This window comes from Elephas maximus, chromosome 3 (genome assembly GCF_024166365.1).
Source record: "Elephas maximus indicus isolate mEleMax1 chromosome 3, mEleMax1 primary haplotype, whole genome shotgun sequence".
Classification (NCBI taxonomy): Eukaryota; Metazoa; Chordata; class Mammalia; order Proboscidea; family Elephantidae; genus Elephas; species Elephas maximus.
The window spans coordinates 81,474,224-81,495,464 of record NC_064821.1 but is presented as its reverse complement, the minus strand read 5'-3'; the positions used below and the strand labels follow the sequence as shown (position 1 = coordinate 81,495,464).

General features: G+C 41.7%; 1 protein-coding gene across 2 annotated transcripts in view; it reads left to right on the top strand.

The window, feature by feature from the left end:
- The window catches only part of TRIT1 (tRNA isopentenyltransferase 1), a 39,431-nt gene extending 28,931 nt beyond the window's left edge, over window positions 1-10,500 (top strand). Inside the window, exons 5-11 of one of the 2 annotated variants that reach the window (XM_049878885.1) lie at window positions 1,284-1,426; window positions 3,200-3,311; window positions 3,688-3,800; window positions 4,053-4,130; window positions 6,659-6,768; window positions 7,081-7,198; window positions 9,626-10,500. In XM_049878885.1, the coding sequence (XP_049734842.1) occupies window positions 1,284-1,426; window positions 3,200-3,311; window positions 3,688-3,800; window positions 4,053-4,130; window positions 6,659-6,768; window positions 7,081-7,198; window positions 9,626-9,795 (844 nt within the window). In that variant the 3' untranslated portion in view covers window positions 9,796-10,500. Of the gene's footprint in view, window positions 1-1,283; window positions 1,427-3,199; window positions 3,312-3,687; window positions 3,801-4,052; window positions 4,131-6,658; window positions 6,769-7,080; window positions 7,199-9,625 lie in introns of those variants that run through there. The other variant, XM_049878886.1, reaches the window with a different exon arrangement.
- The last annotated feature ends 10,741 nt before the right edge of the window (window positions 10,501-21,241 follow it).

Sequence of the window (21,241 nt, the reverse complement as noted above, 5' to 3'; positions counted from 1 at the left end):
CAAGAACTCAAGGGTCTCTTCTATAGAAAGGATTGGAGGACTTTTTTCATCTTTCTTTGGGTTCGAGGCTTGTATTCTAACTTCTAGATAATTGAGATATCTATCCCAGGTGGTCCCTGGGTTAGGGATGTGTTCTGTTCCAAAGCTTGCACGTAAATTGGAATAGTTTAAATACAGGTAGTGTCCAGTGTCAGTCAAGTATCTGTCTTAGTATATAGTATTTAGTGTACCTTTCTGTGCATAAAAACCATTAAAGAAACGTCCAGATACACTAAAACATCTTTAACATAATCATACAGTAATAATAATAATAATGGTTTGATATGCATCACAAAGTAACACCCATTTGTTATTATGACCCATTGTATGTACTTTTAATTTTTACTATAATATGCATTATGGGGGTTTGTTCTTAACTGTGGGTTGTATGTATGTTAGAAGTTCATAACCCGATGACTGCCTGTACTATATTTTTTTCTCATAGATTATCTTTGAGCAACCACAGATACAGAAAAAACAAGGGATTTCTAATCTTGCATTAGGGTTTCAGGAAGTGGAATTGGGTCAGGAAGGGAAGGATCACTTTTAAGCTGATAAGTTACAGTCACCCAGAGTGGTAGAGTATAGATTTGGGAGTTAAATTATCTTGGTGCTGCGTAGCATAATAGTTACAGACGGAAGCGGATGGTGGGTTAAGAATAAGAATGTGAGTTCTTTGTTCAGTGATCTTTGTACCAGTAGATCCCTGAATTAGCCAGGAGCATTCTTCATTACTTTTAGGCATATTTAAAAAGAAAGTTGATGTACTGGATATATGACATACTTTTGTACTGTGGGAAAGGCTCTCCAGCGAGACTAGACTTGTTGGCTTGTAATGAAATGTCCCAAACAAGCTCTTTTACTGCTTACCTGAAGGTGAAGTAAGTCCCATTCTATTTGTGTAGAAGAAACCTATTGTTTCTGAACCTATCTAACTGATTTCAGAGAAATTTATGTGTGTTTAGGAGAATAGTATTATTTCTTCCTTTACAGTGTTTAGGAGAATAGTATTATTTCTTCCTTTACATTAAGTTTTATTTAGGACCTTTTCTGAGTAGCTATAGGATTGGAGAAACACTGGACCTTCATGTCTTCAGGGGCTTATGCAATGAGAATAAGAATGAAGCTTTCTGTAATGAACAGCCTCTTTCCTTGTATCACTTGAGAATGAATATTTCCTAATGGTTTTTATGGGTATGTCCCCTCTACCCTCCACCTCACCCCTGCTTTTTAAAATGATTTAGGAGCTTGCAAGTATTTGAAGAAACAGGAATCTCTCATAGTGAATTTCTTCATCGACAACATGCAGAGGAGGGTGGTGGCCCCCTTGGAGGCCCTCTGAAGTTCCCTAACCCTTGCATCCTTTGGCTTCATGCTGACCAGACAGGTAAAGGCCCTTTGATGCCCTGTATAGTCCATCTACAAATTTTACACACACATGTGTATTTGTATGTATGTATGTATGTTAACTATATATGAAATGCTTAAAACAGTCTGGCTCATAATAAGCACTAAAGAAATGGAGTGTTATTTAATTTTGTTGTCATTATTCATTGACTTAGTAAGGTGCGGTGCCATTCCCCATCCTAGGTAAATGTAAATATCTGGAAAGGGAGGCAGGACAACCCTGGGCCAGGATAAGATACAAGGAGTGAAATAGGGTGGGATGGGAAAGAGACTACCACCTAGGGAAAGTCTAAAGGAGAAAGAGAAGGAATGCTCCTGTGGGAGGATGTCTGACCCCCTGGGATGGCTGGATCACCGATTTTTCTAGAAGCAGCAGGTCTGAGAAGTGGGTATGATTGTTAGCTAGCTAGCCTGGTGGGGTATTTGTTACTCAAGTATAGTAATGCTCTGTGATAGGAGTATTCAGCCAGCATTAAGTGAGCATTCAAGGGAATGTAGAGTATGCTGTGTGGTACTTGGTTTCAGAGATGAATAAGAGGCAGTGCCTGCTCTTAAGGAACTCCCAGTCTAATAGTGGGGTGAAAAACGAGATAAGTACTATAGTGCAATAAATGCTGGCCTCGAGATGTAGTCAGAGTGCCGCGGGGGCACAGAGAAGGGATGATGAGGTTCTCCTGGAGAGTCAGGGACCGATCCATAAAGATAACCTGTGAGCTAGGTCTGGGAGGATGAGGAGGTTAATCATGTGAGGACGCGGTATAGTCTAGTGATAAGCACGGGCTCTGAGCCAGACTCTCTGGATTTAAATTCTTGCTCCACCATCCTCCAGCTGTGTGAGTTTAAGACAAATTTCATAGTTTACCTCTCTGTGCCCCAGTTGCCTCTTAAAATGAAGAAAATAGTGCATATCTCATAGCTTGACTGAGGATGAGATGAATTAATACATACAAAGTGCTCAGAATGTGCCTGACACATAAAGCCTACAAAAAATGCAAACTTTACAGGGTGATAGGAAGAAAGGTTACTATCATTGCAGACCGAGAAATAGCAATGGAAGAGATATAAAAGAGCATAACTGAAATGGTGAAGAATTGATGTTAAATTAATCTCAGCTACAAATTTATAGAAAAAGGTAATTTTTTTTTAATGAAATTTTTGTCAATAAAAATGTGTACTACAATTCCAGCATAAAATGGTGTCTGATTCATAATAAAGGTGTGTTTGGCCATCAGTTTGGAATGATAATAACCTCTTGCTCTTTGCACTTTTGTCTGGCTCTGTGCCTCGAGATATACCTCGGATGGCTTAGATTAAAGTTCCTCATTTCTACCCAAGTTGTGTCATTTGAGAGTCCTTAAATGTGAAATAACAAAAGGTTAGAGTAAACAAATATAATGAAGGAAAAATAAGGAGGGTGTCCCAGGAGGCCCTCAGCAGCCTCTAAAAACATAATGGATAGACATTCCATACGAGAATAAAATACTTATCCATCATAAAAATAGCTGTTAAGTGTATGCTTTTTCTTTATATAGTCAGAAGGCATATGCTTCATTCATACCGATTTTTTTTTTTTTTGAGTTACAGTCTTAAATGTGACCAAATATAAGCTGAATTATTACCTAAACTTTGAAATCTGAATCCTCTCTCCCATTTGTACGAATTTTCCTGTTTGTATTGCCTGTCTGCTCATCATGTAGATGTATAGTAAACACCTACAGTATGCTTGCTGGTTGATGGGCTAATGTGATTCAAGTTCTAGATAAGCGCTTGGATAAGAGGGTAGATGACATGGTTGCTGCTGGGCTCCTGGAGGAACTAAGACATTTTCACAGACACTACAATCAGAAGAAAGTAGCTGAAAATAGGTGAGGATTTGCCTGTTACTTTTACCTACTGTCCATCGCTTGTCGATGTTCTCAAAAGACAGTAGACGTAACACCGGCTTTGGATCTACTTGTTTATTAGCCTTTGTCCTTGGCATTAACAAGGCTTGTTGGAAGGAGGTTTGTTGTACTTGTTACAATTGCAATTTCTAAAACCTTTCAGACATTGCCAGGAAATAATTTTCAAGGGAAGTAACCTGGGAGCTTGTGGGGGCGGGGGAGGATTTCAGAGAGGCAGTAAGTGCTCAGGATCTCAATTTCCTCATCTGTAAAATGAACTGGCTCAGTTCTATCATCTCAAGGCCACTGGTAGCCCTCAGATGAAATGGCTCATCTGCTGATGTTTTCCTGTTCCCAGCCAGGACTATCAACATGGTATCTTCCAGTCAATTGGCTTCAAGGAATTTCACGAGTTCCTGACCACTGAGGGAAAGTGCACACCAGAGACCAGTAACCAGCTCCTAAAGAAAGGTGTGAATTCCTTCATCTAATCTAGCCTTGGACATCCTTGGGTGGCAGAGTACCCTAACTGGTATGCTCTGAGAAAGCTGAGGCTAGAAGAGCCTCAAATGAACTTCAGTTCAGAGTTGAGATTTTTCTGTCCCCAAGTCTAAGAGTTGCTACTGTAGGCTGATTTTCTTTTCTGCTGGGCTGGGAGGGGCTGTCGTTTAGCAAGGTAAAAAGTACTTACCTAGATATTCTTACAGCTACTTTATCTTTCAGGTATTGAGGCTCTGAAACAAGTGACTAAGAGATACGCTAGGAAGCAAAACCGATGGGTTAAAAACCGTTTCTTGAGCAGTAAGTCTCTTGTGTTTACTTAACCCCTGGGTCTGTTTTCAGTAGGACTGTAGATGTCCTAAGTTCACCCAGAAAATTAACTCTAAGATTTGTGACCTGACCTGGGGGAGGGTCTGTTGCATGAATGATTGTCCAGGGATATTTTTCTCGTGATGTCTTAAGAAAAATTAAGTCTTTCCTTTGAGAAGTTGATCCTATGCCTTAAACAGATGGGTACTGCAAATAGGTAAGAGCAAAATAGCAACATTTTCCTCAGCAGAGGTGGTGCTCAGGGCTGGTTTTAGCTTCACGTTTGGTACCTGAACCAAATGTTCAGGGAGGCTCTCCTGATTAAAAATAGTTCTTGGGCCAGATGACCGGTATGAACAGTCTTCACCATTCTTCCGGCATCTCTTTTGTGTTCAGATACATGGTGCTTCAGGCTACTTCACTTTAGCTTTAGTCAAACAAGCTCTGTTAAGGTAAAGGGAAGGAAATTCTCATTCATTTGACTCTGTCCTATATCCTTGGCACTAAATTTGGTGCTAGACATTTATTATTGAGTCTTTGAGGTAGATGTTGTTCTTTTCTATTTATAGATGAGGAAATGGGGACCCAGAGAGGTTGACTAACTTGCCAAAGCTAGTAAGTGGTGGAATATTGAATGCAGTCCAGCACACTTTGCCTTATGCCCCTCTTCTTGTTTCTTTTACCTGTAACTTCAGCCAGACAGTGTTAGTATTGGGCCTCAGGTGGCAAATTGCATGTTATAAGCTAAAAGAAGATTAAGCATAAGTAAAATCCCAGTTTTACTTTGTGGGCCCTTTTTAAATATGTTTGTGACTAACCCCATGTTTACCTTTTGCCATTAGTCTTGTGTTTTCAGTTACAGATAAGGACAGCCGAGGCGTCCACCTCAGAGCTGATCCCTTTGAATGTATATCCCTGATCCATGCTGTTGACCAGGAGATTGCTGAAGTTCTCTTCCAGTTCTGCTCTGCTGGAGCTCTCCAGTGTAGTTCTGGTGCCAGGAGGCTCTTTACGCCTTCTTCTACTCACCCTGTTTTTTCTGCATGTCCTGTTAGATAGGAGAAGTATTAGCATCAGATGAAATTGAAGTTCAGTACTACAGACTTCTGATGCACCCCTCCCCAGGGCTGACACTCAGTCTGAAACAAAAGACATTTTTGGTAATGATTTGGAACTTCCTCCTGTGGTAAAGCCACAACAGCCGCCATCTCTGAGGCAGGCGGGGTTGACGGTGCAGCTTGTCATAAGCCCGTTCCTTATTCGTGTGTGTGCCGGCACAGTCCTGGTGCTAGAGTGAAAGGCACAGCTGCCCTGTAAATCAGGAGCTGCCTGTGATTGGCCAGGGCTGATCTGTGGGATATGGTTCTGGCAAGAAGCCAGAGGGACTTCCCCACCCCAGCTTGGCCTTGGACCCATGCCAGAAGCAGCAGCTGGGAGCCGAGAACTTGTTGAAAGGTGCTTAGACAGGGCACAGAAGCCCAACAAAGGACTTAGAGGAGAAAGGAAAATGTAGAGTGGCCTGGAAACAGGTGCAGAGCTTAGCCAAGGCCAGGTGTGCTATGGATGTTGCCTGGACCCTCCCAGTCTCACCTTTCTGTGTGGTGGCAGGTGCAGCCCAGTCCAGTTTATGAACAATCTTATTTGTGGTTGGCGCAGTCAAAAGGCCAGCACCTGCCAGTCGTTGGCATCCTGAGGCTTTGATGTTTTTGTCCATGGGGTGATGCTCTTTGCCTGTAGGCAGCTGACTTAACCTAGCTGTGGAAGGCACGTTAGCATGTAAGCTTGGGGAGCTACCAGCAGAGACTAAACTTTTGCAAGGTGGTTGGCTCAGATGGGTAAAAGGCCTGTGGCTGTCCTCTTTGCTACCTTTAGTCTCGGTTGTATTCACCAGAGCATATTTCTTGAATCTAGGTCTGTTTCCTAAAAGAAGGGGCTCAACTAGGTCAGTTCTAAAGCTGCTTTCTAGTTATTGAATTAGTGGCTCGTTGGCTGATACCATTCTATTCCCAGCCTGTCATTATCAGCATGGTATCAAGAAGTTTCATGAACGCCAGACTGCTGAAGGGATATACAAACCTGAGACTAGCGTCTGCTCCTAAGGAAACCTGTGAGCTCTCCTGTCACGGAGTGACATCACTGTTTGATGATACGGAACTTAGAACAGGCATTTAAAGCTGATAGTTTGTTTCCTCCTAGGATGTGCTGTCTTTAAATTGTAGTCCACACAGTAGTCAGTAGAGCCGTTACTCTATTCTGTGCTCCTGACTGACCTAGAAGATCCTGCACTTGTGTCTCTGGATCATACAGCTGGACTTACTGGCTTCAGACCAGCCAACCTTCTAGGTCTTTCTTGGATGGTCTGTAGCTGTTTGGTTCATGTGTCTATTTAGAGTGAATAGCATGGTCAGCATGTTTGTTTCCTTGGCCCTAGGTGTTTCCCTTGAGGATTTTGGAGTCCTGGGAGCAGAATGGTTTGAGCCTTTGAGGCTGACCTCTCAACTTTTCTTTGTCATCATTAGGACCTGGTCCCAGTGTCCCTCCGGTGTATGGCTTAGAGGTATCTGATGTCTCGAAGTGGGAGGAGTCTGTTCTTGAACCTGCTCTTGAAATCGTGCAAAGTTTTATCCAGGTGATTATTAATCATGGTACAGTCTCTTGTTTGGTTTTCAGAGAACTTTCTGTAGCTGACACCTTTGTTGCTCTGTCGGGGAACCAAGCCTTCTTTCCCATGAAATAAAGCAGAAGGGCTGGCTGCTTTTAGATCCCTGGAGGCTGTATTTCTTCTTTCACATTTAGAAAGGTTGTTGCTAAAATCTGTTCACAGCCCACCTGCTCTTTGGGATGAGAAAAATCGTGGGGAAATCCCATTCCCCTTGATATCAGAGAATGATACCCAAATCTGTTTGAATCAAATGCTTTTCTGCCCTGCTTGTTCTTTCAGGGCCATAAGCCTGCAACCGCTCCGATAAAGATGCCGTGCAGTGAAACTGAGAACAAGAGAAGTTATCATATGTGTGACCTCTGTGATCGAATTATCATTGGGGACCGAGAATGGGCAGGTACAGTCGGCAGAAAGGCACAGGGAAATCTGTAAGGGTGGGGTCACATTGACTTCATGAAATTTAAGATCTTTGGTAGGTTGAAGGATGGAGTCTGCTTATTGTAAAGGGATGGCTAGATTCCTTTAAGAGCCTGTGCTCAAATTTCTTGGAGTCTTTCCAGAATTAGGGAGCTGTCTCTGTATTCTGAATTTCAAAGGAAGACCGTATGCCCTCCAGCTTTAGCTGGGGTAGGTGTTTTGTACTGAGAGGTCTGCAGTAACTTCCTAGAGCTCCTTTGACCTAATGATCCTGCCCTACAGAAGTTGTTTGCCCTTTGATGTTTAGAACTCAGTGGGGTGAGAAAGCATTGGAAGGGAAGCCAGGCAACTCCTCCAAGAGACACAAAGAAGCAGAAGCATAGGTGGGAGGGAGCAGGAAGTGCTGTTAAAACTCCTCCTGAATACATTCTTCAAAAGTGGTGTCTTCAGTAACTTTTAAGGCAATATGTTGAAATAGTGGTGGTGGTTAAAACTGTGATGAAAAGATGTTAAGAGAAACTGTGTGAAAGCAAGACCATCATATGTGTATGAATGGAAGGTATCCAAGGGGCTATGTCTTTACCCTCCACCAATCAAGGATCATCCCTGTCCTCAGGCATTATCTCTCTGACTTTAGAGCCTGGTTCTGCCTCTACCATGAAGCCACCTTGTACTGCCCTGTCAGATTTCTGTAGTCATCTAGTCAAAGACCAGAGAGTCCTTGCCTCCAAGCCTTGAATTTCCATCGTATTTAGAAACACGTTTATGGCTCACTCTTTTTAGGCACAGTGGGGCTTGTAGTTTACCCAGTGGCTGGAATCCTTCTGTTGAGAGTACTGTTTTGCATGGCATCCTCATAGAAGTAGATTTTTCTCCCCATACCAACCAGTAGAATGATTAGTTCTATTAACTGGTAACTGGCAAAATGAACTTAATTGTCAGAGACAGGACGACTGTGATTGCCCAAGTAGCAGAAGAAGCCTCGATTGTCATTGGCTTATGAAAGGGGAAAGAGAAAGAGAGTATCTGATTGTTTTTTCTAAAAGAAACTTAGTGGTTCAATTTGTAGACTGTCCTTTAGGGATAGCCTCAGAGAAGCAACATTTGTGAGCCTTTGTGAGCTTAGCTTGTGTAAGCCCTTCTATAGTGCCATCTGTCGAGTCCTTGCTCCCATCTCCTGCTGCCATGGAGAGCCCAGCCAGAAACCCGCTTTTTGCCTTAGGCTCTAGCTGGAGGACAAAGCTGACTTTTTTCCCAAGTTAACTTTTCTTTGATTTCTAACCTCTTCCTTCTTATTTTTGATTCATACCCCTTAGAAATGACCTATTTTTAATATGTATGCAAGAGAGTTTAATCTACTAGTCTCTCTCTTTAAAAAAAACCATAGGTATTCCCAAATGAGATTTCCTTTTAAAAGCACAAGGCAGTAAAAATGAACCTTATGAGTTAGTCAGATGGTGGGAACTGTCTTAGGGGTGAGAAATCAGAAACTAATATCAGGCGACAGAGGCCTTTCAGCTTTATTACTGCTCCTTTGGACCTTCGGATGAGGTTGGCAGAAAAGAATGCTGCTTGTTACCTCTTTGGAGCATTGTGTGCTAGGAGAATGTGAACCTTGTGGGTTAGTCATTGGGTGGTCAGACCAGGAGGGGCTTCCTGGCAGCAGGGAAGAAGTGGGAAGTGCAGCTCTGGTGGTCACATCTCTGTGGGGTGGGTGCTGCGGACAGGCAGGGCATCTGTAGTCCTCCAGCACATCTCTTTGTAATGCAGATGAGGATTTGAGTTTGTAACTTTTTAACCTTGCAAGTTGAAGTGCATCTGTAACTGGAGGCCTTATACCACAGAGCCCTGATTCTGGAAAGCGGGGTCTCTTTTTGGAGCTATAGGTAAGCAGAAGAGCTTACCTGCTGTGCAACCTTGGATGAAATGTAAGACCACTTTAGCTTCAGTTTCCCCATGTATAGAATGAGCAGAATGGTACCATCCTGTAAGATTGTTGTTGTTCGGTGATTTTCGACTCTTAGCGACCCCTTTTGACAGAGTAGAAATGCCCTATGGGGCTTCCCAGCCTGTAGTCTGTACAGGAACAGATTTCTGTGTGGTTTTGAACTGAACCGCCAACCCTTTGGTTAGGAGCCCAGCACTCAACCATTGCACCCTGCAATGTAAAATAAGCACCTAGCAGGGTGCCGGGCACTCTCAGGGGTACTAGGTAGCTCTGGCTCTCTCTAATTTGCAAGCTAGCTGGTCATACAACTTACTCCTCCCCTAAAAATGCTAAGCAGCTGTACCAATACATGTGTTGATCTTGTTATTGTTAAAAGGATTGTGTAGTTAATTTTATTTGCCTCTAGGACTAATTCAGGAAAATCCTAATGAGTTTCTTGTTTTGTTTTTATTTTACCAGCACATATGAAATCCAAATCCCACTTGTACCAGCTGAAGAAAAGAAGCAGATTGGACTCAGATGCCCTCACCACCTTAGGAAGTCAGAGTATTTCCCGAGAGCATGACAAAGAGCTTAAAGAGAAGGGATCCTCAGAGCAAAATGATCAAGAGCTGAAGTCCAGCATTTAAGAGACATGTCCAGTGCCTTTGCAAAGGTGGAGGGGATCCACTTCAGAAGGGAGAGGTACGCGTGTCTCCCAGTCTGGGCTGAGCAGTGCTACACAGAAAACTACCACCATTTTCTTCCATTCAGATGGTGTGGTTTTAAAGTCTCATGTTCTCTGTCATGGGGACAGCAGGTGCTTGTCGCTTCTTTTGTGATTGATGTGTCTGGTAATGATGTAGTTCTGGAAAGGATTTTTTTTTTTCTTTGAATCTTAAAGGTTTTATTTTTAAAAGAGGCATAGATTGCACTTTTTTACACTTGAGGATTTTTTCAGTGGTGAATATCAGGATTCACTGCATCCCTAAAAGAAGTTTTATGTCCCTGGCTTTGGCTAAAAATACCAAATTTCCAGACACTTTTATAGGTGACTGAAGTATTGTGAGCTACACATCAGGAGTTCTGGATTTGAGTGAATGGCAGGAAAGATCCAGCCCCCGTGAGATGATTAAGTGAACCAAAGTAGTTCTTGGAATTTCTACAGAAAAGTCAGGACTCAGACCAAGGCGATTGTGGACATGGGGCTTGACGACTAAAGACTTTGAAATTTGTTCAACAGTTCCTGTGTGATAATCACTATCACAACGATCTATTGAGTAAAGAATCTATATTTTTATTGAAAGTTAAATAAAGGAAAAGTTTATAAGAGCCTGTTCAGTCATATATATATATATCTCCATGTATGTTTTATACATAATGCGGTCTGTTGTCAATACGATAGCCTTTTCTCAAATTTTACGTCTTCATATGTAAATATGTGTTTGTTGAGCACCTAGTATATTTCTGAAAGATATCCGAAGAGGGGTTTTATTAGAGATTTGGTTATTTCCAGTTGAAGTCCTTTTTCTGGAGTGTCCTGAATTGCCAGCAGTGTTAAGTATATTTTATGTGTTCAGAATCTACTATATGAGAGGCCCTGGTCCAGGCTAGAGGGAATACAGAGCTGAATGAGATGTGGTTCTTACCTTCAGGGAGTTTGTAAATATTGTATTTATACACAACTAGTCTAGGTAAGAGAGTATCAAAGGCCCTAAGAGCTGTGTAGAATTTTACTTTGGAGGGGAGGGGGAAGGGTCATGGCAGAAGGAACGTTTCTGGTGGACCTTTAATTAAGAAGAATTCTTGGTAAATGTATTGTCACCTATTCATAAAAGACTGCATAGAGGAGAAGGTAGAGTAAATGAACCATCTAACTAGATGGACCTTTTTAAAGGTGTTCAATTCCAGAGGCTTGCCCACCTTTAACTGATTTGAACCCCAAGAATAAATTATTCTCTAGTCAAAGAAGGGATTATCATTGTATCCACCCTATCTTGTCCTTTACGTTAAACATGGTATAATTTTTGTAATCAGTGTATTAACTTCTTGAGGAGGAGCTCCAATGAGCTCCAAAAGTCACATCTTCTACTGGGAGTGGAGATAAGCACTACAGTGAGCCAGGCGGTGCCAAGCGTTTCATACACAGGATCTTCTCACACAGCCCTGGGAGGGAGATGGGGAAACTGAGACTAAGCAGAGGAGTACAGCTAGTAAGTGGCAGACTGGAATTAAGGTGAGGCCAGTAGACATAAGAGCTGGAGGTGACTGTTTTTAGGGAGGAACCTTAGTCACTCAAGTTGCTTAATATGTTTCAAAGCTTTAAAAAAAAAAAAGCTTCAGTGGATGAGCAGGAAAAACCCGTTTTAATAATCCTACCTCAAAAAGCCTTTAATCCTTTCATCTGAAATACCTGGAGCAGCAGCTTCTCATTGAAGTCATTGCATCTCCATGGCAATTTAGAAATCAGGAATTCTTTGCAAAAAAAATCAAAGTGCCCAATATTTATGATGTGCCTACTGTGTTCAAGGCACTGTGGTTGTGCCCACTGCCCCTATTCTTAGAAACTGTAAATTCAACAAGATTTAATTCCTTCACCAGCAGCAGAGAGGCTTAGGAAGGCAGAGAGCCCTCACTAGAAATCTCCTTGGTGCCCTGGTCTCAGGCATTGCCCTGATACAGATTTTTCCCTTCTGCCTGCAGTCCTTTGAATGACTTTGCTGTTGAGTGTAGGGAAGGGAAGTAGTTCTGCCTAGTGATTGTCATAAATGTAGAGCTGGAAGGGTCCTCAGCCCCTTCTTGTTCAGATGGAGAAACTGGGCCCCAAAACATGAATGTTCCACAGTCTCAGAGCAAGTTGTGGCAAAGTCACAACAAACCTCAGCTCTCCCTCTCACTTGACTACTAAACACCATACAAATCTCATTCATTCAAGAGCTGGGAAGGACCATAGGGACCAGATTTGTGCTCTTTGCTCCGCCTGGATTGAGGATGAGGAATGTTATTTTGCATCATCTGGGCTCAGCTAATGCCCAGACAAGCAGGAGCCCTTCAGTTCAGGTGCCGGGAGTCTCCAGTCCATCATACCAGCAGCGCTATTGCAACGACTTTGGTAACTAATTCCAACACTCAGGAAGCTTTTAGGTTCATCTACCTCTGTCAGTGAACATCTTGACTAGGCTTTAGATACTTCGTATAGTTCAGAGTATATAACTTTAAGTGGGTAGGACATACTTTGATTCTGAAAAGAGAACTATATTCTTAGTCTTAAAAATATTTTGTTTGAATTCTAGGGCTAAGCAAGAGAACAGCTCATCTCTATAGTCCAGGTATGTGGTTTGAGCCTCTGTAACACTCAGTAATTATTTGTACTCTTAGCCTCAGTTCCACATTATACAAAGAAGATTTTTCTGCTTAGAACAGACAACACAGCATTAAAAACATATACACATTAGAAAGCAAGCTAGAAGCAAATATTTGGTGAATTAATTGAATGAATGAATAAAAGCTTAGAACAGTCTCTATATCCCTTTAACCAGGATGAAGAAATCTTGGGATAGTAGGCACAGGAAGGAATTTCATTATTTGATTATCACCTACTTGGGTGGTTAGGCCTGTTTTCTAAAAAGGTAGCTAACTGGTCTTTTTAAAAGCTGTTCTGAATACGTACAGAGAAGGCTGCGTGGTTGTATTAGGGCAAAAGGCTAAGCTACTGTAACAAAGAGACTCAGCAGTACAGTGGCTTGAAGAAAAAATAGTTTTCTTTCTCACATAATAGCTCTGAGGGGAGTTGACATTTTTGAAGTGAGCTGTCCAGGGCAGTGGGCCAGCTCTGCTCCAAGCAGTCATTCGGGGACACAGGATCCGTATATCATGTTGCATGCTTCTTCATCCTCTGGGGCATTGTTATCACCTACATGGCTGAAGCTGGGTCATCACTCTAGTTCCAGCCAATGGGAAGGGGGAAAAACATGGAGGAAGCACACCCATTGCCTAAAGCCTAGACCCTGCCATGGCACGCTTGGGAGAAGTTAGTCATATGGCCACACCTCCCTCCAAGGGAGGCTGAGAAATGTAGTCCAGCCATGTGCCAAGAAAGACTGGGAGAACAGATTTTGGTGGACAGTTTGCAGCCTGCACATCATGGAACGGGCATTGAATTGGAAACCAGAAGACCTGGGTTCTAGTCCAGGCTCTTTTAACTAATTAGCTCTTTAGTTTACCAGGAGCAAATCTTTCTATTTACCCATCTGTGAAATTATTGAGTTGTATGAACTGACCTCTGAGATACTTCAGAAAGTAAAGCTTGACAAAATCTTGGCTGGTGGGATAAAGTATTACATGGAACATGAGCCACTGGCTAATACTGAGAATGGTGAGGAGGAAAGATGGAAGGTGTTTTGGTGGCCTTGTTGAATAATTTAACTAATGACTAACTTCTTTTTATGTGAAAAAAGAAACTCCTGTTGTACTTGCAGTTGAATACTTCCTCCCTGTCCTACATACCAGCTGTGTGACCTTGGGAAAATTGCTTAAGCAGCCTGAATTTCTCATATAAAATGGAGTTATTACCTCCATTACAGGGGACATCAGGGTTGAGTGAGGGCCTTTTCCAAACAGTATATTGTTTGGCACTTCAGTGCCGGTAAACAGTAGGTATAAATTGGCTTTATTCGTTTCATTGGGGAGAAATTGCTAATGCTACTGAAGTGTTGGTTTATGGTATGGTGTCAGTTCTCCAAAGTTGTCAGGCGAGCTCCAGCTCATAACTGACACAGAAGAGTAACTGATCGTTTCCCCAGAAACAATGAGTGAGATTAAAACGTGCTAATAGTTAAAAATGTTGCCTCAGGCTTTATCTTCACCCAGCTAAGCTTCAGCTATTCTTTAAAAAAAAATTTTTTTTTTAATGTATATGATTTCTTTCATAGATCAGCTCATTTTCTTGAGCCGTTTTCATTGCCTGAAATGCTTTTTCCCCTACTTTTCACCTAGTGAGCGCCTGCATATCCTTAAAGGCCCAGATCCCATGTCTTCTTGGAATAAACTTCCTTGGCTCTTCCAGGGAGGCTTAGTTTCTCCTTCCTATATATTCCCATACCAGTTCATATTAGCAACTACTTACATAGCACTATGGGCTGGGCACTGTTGTAAGTACTTTACATGTGTTAACTCATTAAATCCTCACAGCAGCCCCATGAGGTGGTGTAGTCATTGTTGTTATTAGCTCTATTTTACAAATGAGAAAACTGAGTAGAGCAAGCTGGGATTTGAAACCAGGTGTGTGGCTCCAGAGTCTATGGCCTTATCCACTATACTGTTAGTGCTTCCTTACTCTGTATAGCACATACACCTGTAACTATTTCTTGCCCCTTGGGAGAACAAATTCTGCCAGTACGTTAATCCTATTTAAGGTTAGTGTGGGCCATGTAGTGGACACCCAATAGATGGGGGATAATTACCAGAAAAGCAAATCTCGTGAGTCTAAATATCAGCCCGGCTCCTCTTTATTGAGTGTTTGCTATGTGTCAGAATCAAAACAAACGTACAAGGTATTTTATTATCCCCATTTTCTAAATAAGCAAACATTCAGAGTTTAATTAACAGTGGCTGGCACAGAGTAGATATAAATATTTGCTGAGCACTAGAAAGAAAGCTCTGTGAGGGCAGGGATTTTTGGCCATTGTTCACTGTTTTATTCCTGGCACCTAGAAGGAGGCTGCTTGTGTGAAAGGCACTCAGTAAACATTTGTTGAGTTAGGATTTGAAGCCAAGTTGGGCCGGCTCCAAACCCGTGCTGTAACCACTGTGTTATATTTCTCCAAGAGGATTCCTTTAGGGTTTTTACTTTACAGCTACTTCTAAGAAGGAATCAAGACAAGAAAAAAGCAAAAGAGATTTCTTAAGAACTAAATCTTCTACTAAGATGTTTATATTAGTTAAGACTCATGGTTACAAGTGACAACAGCTCAACTCTAATAAACAAAAAGATGAAGTTATGATACAGTTACTGAGGTGTCTCGTCAAACTCAAGGGCAAGAAAACATCTAGGCCCCAGGAACTATTGGCACTACCTAATCTTATGCTGTGGAGCCTTTCTGTCTTTCTGTGAACATCAACTCATCCTCTCACTGCAAACAGGCTTTCTCTACATGGTAGGAAACAGGGTTGCCAGTAGCTCCTAAACTTTACTTCTTACAGCTTTGACAACTGGAGAAAAATTGTGCTGTTTTCTCTGGTTCTATGTTGAAAAGTCTCAGGGATTCATTAGTCCAGCTTGGGTCGAGTGCCTGTTCCAAGGCTGAGGATGGACTCTTGAAGGAGTAGGGTAGTTCCTGTGGAAACCAAATGGATGGAGTGGAGGTGATGTGATTTCCAGAAGAAGGGTGTGGGGGTTGGTGGGAGGGAAGGGCATGGTGGATAGACAAAGCAGTGGGTATCCACTGTAGAGTTACTGCCTTGCAATCAGTAAGACAATTTGTTTTTCCAGCAGCAGGGGTGAGCTTATGCTAAATCCAAATTCCACCTGGGTAACGTGCCATTATCTTCATCATCCGGTATCTGTAGTAGTCACTCCTTACAAATTTACACTTCAGTATGGTTTTGACAGAGTTATGTATCTCATTAGTCCTTTTGAAGAGCCTTTGAAGTAGGCTTTACAAACGAAGAAACACAGTATTTAAGTGGCTTACATATAGTCGGCGTTAGTTCAGTTGTAAGGGACTAAAAGTCAGTTTGAACTAATTTAGCCATAATCGAGGATTTACTGGCTCATGGAATCCAAGGTAGAGTTCAGCGAACACCCTAGCCCCTCCCAAAGGGCAGGCAGAGTGCAGCTGGGCCTCAGGAACAGCTGCCCCCGGGGACTCAGACACTGCCAGCACTGTATCTGCCCTCGTTTGTTTTTCTCTGCATGCTGCCTTCACTTTTTTCTCCATACAAATCAGATTTCTTTAAATGATCCTTGGAATTCTCCACACCTAGCATCTTATAGCTTTTCTCCACTGCAAAGAAGTGGACCCTGAGTCCCAGTTTCAAAAAATCTCAGGAAAGGGCTCTACTCAGCTGAATTCTATTGTCCACCTCTGGATTGAGCAGCTACAGCCAGGAGAGCCAGTCATCCAAGAACATGGCAGCTCCCTGTTGAGCTGTATGACTGGAATGGAGCTGGGAGGGGAAACAGTTTCCAGAAAGGGATTGGGGATGGGGTTGGTTCTGAGTAGACCAAACAGTAGGTGTTCACAGCAGTGACACAGAACAAGTAAGTGGCCGATGAGGAGACAAGCCCAATTCTTCTGACTACAATTCTATAGTACATACTAACAACTGAGTACTTCCCGTACAAAATGAAGGCCCTATCTATGCACGGATCCTGGGATGGTGCATTGTCAGGTATGAGGTTGGGTTCAGCCTTTGAGTCACCAGAAGTGGGATGATGAGTGTCTTAGGCTGCTTAGGCTGGGTTCTTTAGGGAAGCAAAACCAGTGAGCGTGTGTGTGTGTGTGTGTGTGTGTGTGTGTACTCACAAACCAAAAAACCAAGCCCATTGTCCTCTAGTCAATTCCAACTCATAGAGGCCCTATAAGACAGAGTAGAACTGCCCCATGGAGTTTCCAAGGAGCAGCTAATGGATTCAAACTGCCGACCTTTTGGTTTGCAGCTGTAGCTCTTAACCATATATATAGAGAGAGAGATTTATCTCAAGGAGATGGGTCATGCAGTTGTACAGGCTGGCAGGTCCCAAGTCAATGGGTCAGGCATCAGGCTTGAGGCTTCTGAAACATGTAGCTGCAGGGGCTGATGAACCCAAGATCCACAGGTCACACAGCAGGCTGCTGGCTCATGGCTGCAAAGGCTGACGAATCCAATACCAGCAGGTAAGACAGCAGGCAGCTGGACCAAGTCCCAAGAACTGGAGATTTGATGCTAATGAGCTGAATGCAGGATCCAGAGCAGAGCAAAAGCCAGAAGGCTTTGCCAGAAAGTCTGCGTATATTGGGTGCAGGCCACACCCCCAAGGAAACTCCCTTTCAACTGATTGCCTACTCATAGCAGATCTCACCATAGAGGTGATTACATTATATCAGATCTCATCATGGAGGTGATTACATCATTATACTATAGCCAAACTACTTCATAACTGCCAAGCCACTGAGAATCGTGGCCCAGCCAAGTTAACACACAACCTTAATGATCACAATGAGCTACCTAAAAGCAAAACTTAAAATCATTTGGACCTAAGTGTCCTGTTACAGCTTCCTTGCTGATATCAAGGAGATTGAGGGGGAAGACCTTTATATAAATGTTATTTGTGGATTCAAAACTGTCTCTATGTCCTGCTAGATGTGCATAATGAGGCAGGAGGCAGAGTTGCTTGGAAACCAGTAGGCTCTTGACATAGACAGCAGTGCCAGCCCCTCCTGCCCCTTAACTTTCACAGAATCTTCAAGTGCTTTTCAGACACTATCTTCTTGATAGTGACACCAGTACCATTCATATGTTTAAAATGTCAGCATGTAAAGGTGTAGAGAATTCAGTGATCATCTGGTTCAGGTATTTTCAAACTTGTTTTAGCTGTGGAATTTTTTTTTCTCCCCCCAAATAAAACCTTAACATGAACCCTAATATATAGATCAAAGCAGAGCATCTTGGGGTCTGGGTGGAGTACATAGGTCATCTGGTCTCTCTAATCTGATCTCCTCCCCTGTGGGATGCCTTTTGAAAACAGCTGATCTTGATTACCCAGTAAAACCCAGTGCCCTGGAGTCGATTCTGACTCATAGCGACCCTATAGGATGAAGTAGAACTGCCCCATGGAGTTTCCAAGGAGTGCCTGGCGGATTCAAACTGCTGACCCTTTGGTTAGCAGCCGTAGCACTTAACCACTACGCCACCAGGGTTTCTGTTCTTGATTAGCCACTTCATTTGACAGATGGAGAAATTGAGGCCCAGAGAGGTTAAACGAGTCACAGCAACACAGCAGCAGAGCTGAGACTAGAACCCTGCTCTCCTGTCTCAGGAGTATGTTACTTCACCTACCTATTTTGAATGAGCACTCCAACGAAGTAGCTTTATTTTTCTTTAGATACATAGAAAATCGAAGTTGACTAAGGCAAGAAGAAGACTTTGGGAACCCAATCTAACAAATACGTAAGAGTTTTGTAATTAGGGATGTCTGTTTATTAACTTATTCAACAGACTACTTATTATCCACTATTCTAGGTGATAAAGATTTATCAGTGAACAAGACAGTTCTTGTCTTTAAGTCTTCTAGGCTACTTCAGTGTATGTGATAAGTGGTAAAATAGAGGTGTTAGGGGAACACCCATGATTGTACCAGACCTAGTCCAGAGGAGTCAGGGAAGGCTTTCCCGAAGAAGTAGCATCTAAGAAAACGCCAGAAAGCATAATGGGAGTAAGACAAGTAGGGAAGTGGTAGGAGAAAAGCCTGGAGAGGTCCGTTGGCCCTTGGCTGTAGAGGACCCTGTAAACCATTAGAGGACTTCACCCTGATCCTGAGATAATGTCAGATGTGTGTACTAGAGAAATCACTGGTGCAACACAATGAATTGGTTAGGGACAGCCTAGAGGCTGGGGGACAGTTAAGGTATTTAGCAGGTAGAATGTAATTTCTAAGATTTGGTTGATTAAATGTTGGTGAAAGAAGAGTTCAAGAAGAATGAGCTTCAGTAGGGCGTTTCCAGATAAACAGAAGTTTAAGAAATTTATTTATAAAAACCAAAATTACAAGAAATACGGAATTTATAAAAACCAAAATTACAAGAAATACTAAAGGGAGTCCTCCAGTTAGAAAATCAGTAACATCAGATAACAACCCAAGACTAGAACACAGGACAGAACAATCAGATATCAACCCAGATAGGGAAGTCACAAAAATAAAGCTAAAATGCTGAAAATAGGGAAACAGAAGCATCGATATATAAAAGATGACAACATTAAAACAAAAAAGAGGGACTAAAAATGTCATAGATCTGTAATGTGGAGAGGAAGTCAAGGTGATATAAAGAAATAAAAGATTGGTTTAAACTTAGAAAAATAGGAGTAAATATTAAGGTAACCACAAAGGAAATTAACAATCCTACACATTAAAACAAAAAACAAAGACTCAACAAATACAAAATCAACGACAATGAAAAGAAAACACATAAAAACTGCTCAGCACAGAAAATTAAGTGGAACAAAGAAACTGTCAACAACACACACACAAAAAAAGACATCAAAATGACAGCACTAACTTCATACCTATCAACTATGCTGAATGTAAATGGACTGACTGCACCAATAAAGGGAGAGTGGCAGAATGGATTAAAAAAACAATATTTATCTATATGCTGCTTACAAGAGACGCTCCTTAGACTTAAAGACACAAACAAAAACTCAAAGGATGGGAAAAAACATACCAAGCAAACAACAGTCAAAAAAGAGCAGAAGTGGCAATATTAATTTCTGATGAAATAGACTTTAAATCCACCACAAAGGATAAACCCAACAAACAAAAAAGGACACTATATAATGATTAAAGCATCAATACACCTGGAAGACATAACCATAATAAATATTTATGCACCCAATGACAGGGCTCCAAAATACATAAAACAAACTCTAATAGCATTGAAAAGAGAGACAGCTCCACAACAATAGGTGACTTCAACACACCACTTTTGGTGAAAGAACATCCAGAAAAAAAAAAGACTCGGCACCACTGAGGCAATTCCAACTCATAGTGACCCAATAGGACAGAGTAGAACTGCCCCATACAGTTTCCAAGGAGCACCTGGTGGATTCAAACTGTCCACCTTTCGGGCAGCAGCTGTATCTCTTAACCAGTATGCCACCAGGGTTGCCAAACATCCAGAAAGAAGCTCAGTAAAGACACGGAAGATATAAGTGCCACAATCAACCAACTTGACCTCATAGACATATACAGAACATTCCACCCAACAGCAGCCAAGTGTACTTTCTTTTCCAACGCACATGGAACATGCTCCAGAATAGACCACATATTAGGCCATAAAGCAAGCCTTAACAGAATCCAAAGCATTGAAATACTACAAAGTATCTTTTCTGACCATACAGCCATAAAAGTAGAAATCAGTAACAGAAAACACAAGAAAAAAAAATCAAACACATGGAAACTGAACAACAACTTGCTGAAAAACTACTGGGTTATAGAAGAAATTAAGGACAGAGTAAAGAAATTCACAGAATCAAACAAAACACAAACTACCAGAACCTTTGAGACATAGCAAAAGCAGTATTCAGAGGTCAATTTATAGCAATAAATGCACACATCCAAAAAGAAGAAAGGGCCCAAATCAAAGCATTAACCCTACAGCTCAAACAAATAGAAAGAGAGCAGCAAAAGAAACCCTTGGATACAAGAAGAAAGCAAATAATAAAAATTAGAGCAGAATTAAATGAAACAGAAAATAGAAAAAGCTAAGAAGACCAAAAGCTTGTTCTTTGAAAACATCAACGAAATCGATAAACCCTTGGCCAAACTGACTGAAGAAAAACAGGAGAGGAAGCAAATAACCCAAATAAGAAATGAGTGGGCAATATCACCACAGATCCAACTGAAATTGAAAGAATCGTAACAGAATACTATGAAAAATTGTACTCAACAACAAATTTGAAAGCCTAGAGGAAATGGACAAATCTCTAGAAATACTACCTACCTAAACTAAAACAGGGGTGAGCAGCTACATAAACTTATAACAAAAGAAGAGATTAAAAAAGTAATTTAAAAAATCCCAACCAAAAAAAAAGAACCCTGGCCCTGATGGCTTCACTGGAGAATTCTACCAAACTTCCAGAGAAGAGTTAACACCACTACTACTAAAGGTATTTCAGAGCATAGAAAAGGATGGAATACTTCCAAACTCAGTCTATGAAGCCAGCATAACCCTGATACCAAAACCAGGTGAAGCACCACAAAAAAAGAAAATTACAGACCTATATCCCTCATGAACATGGATGCAAAAATCCTCAACAAAATTCTAGCCAATAGAATTCAACAACATATCAAAAAAATAATACACCATGACCAAGTAGGATTCATACCAGGTATGCAGG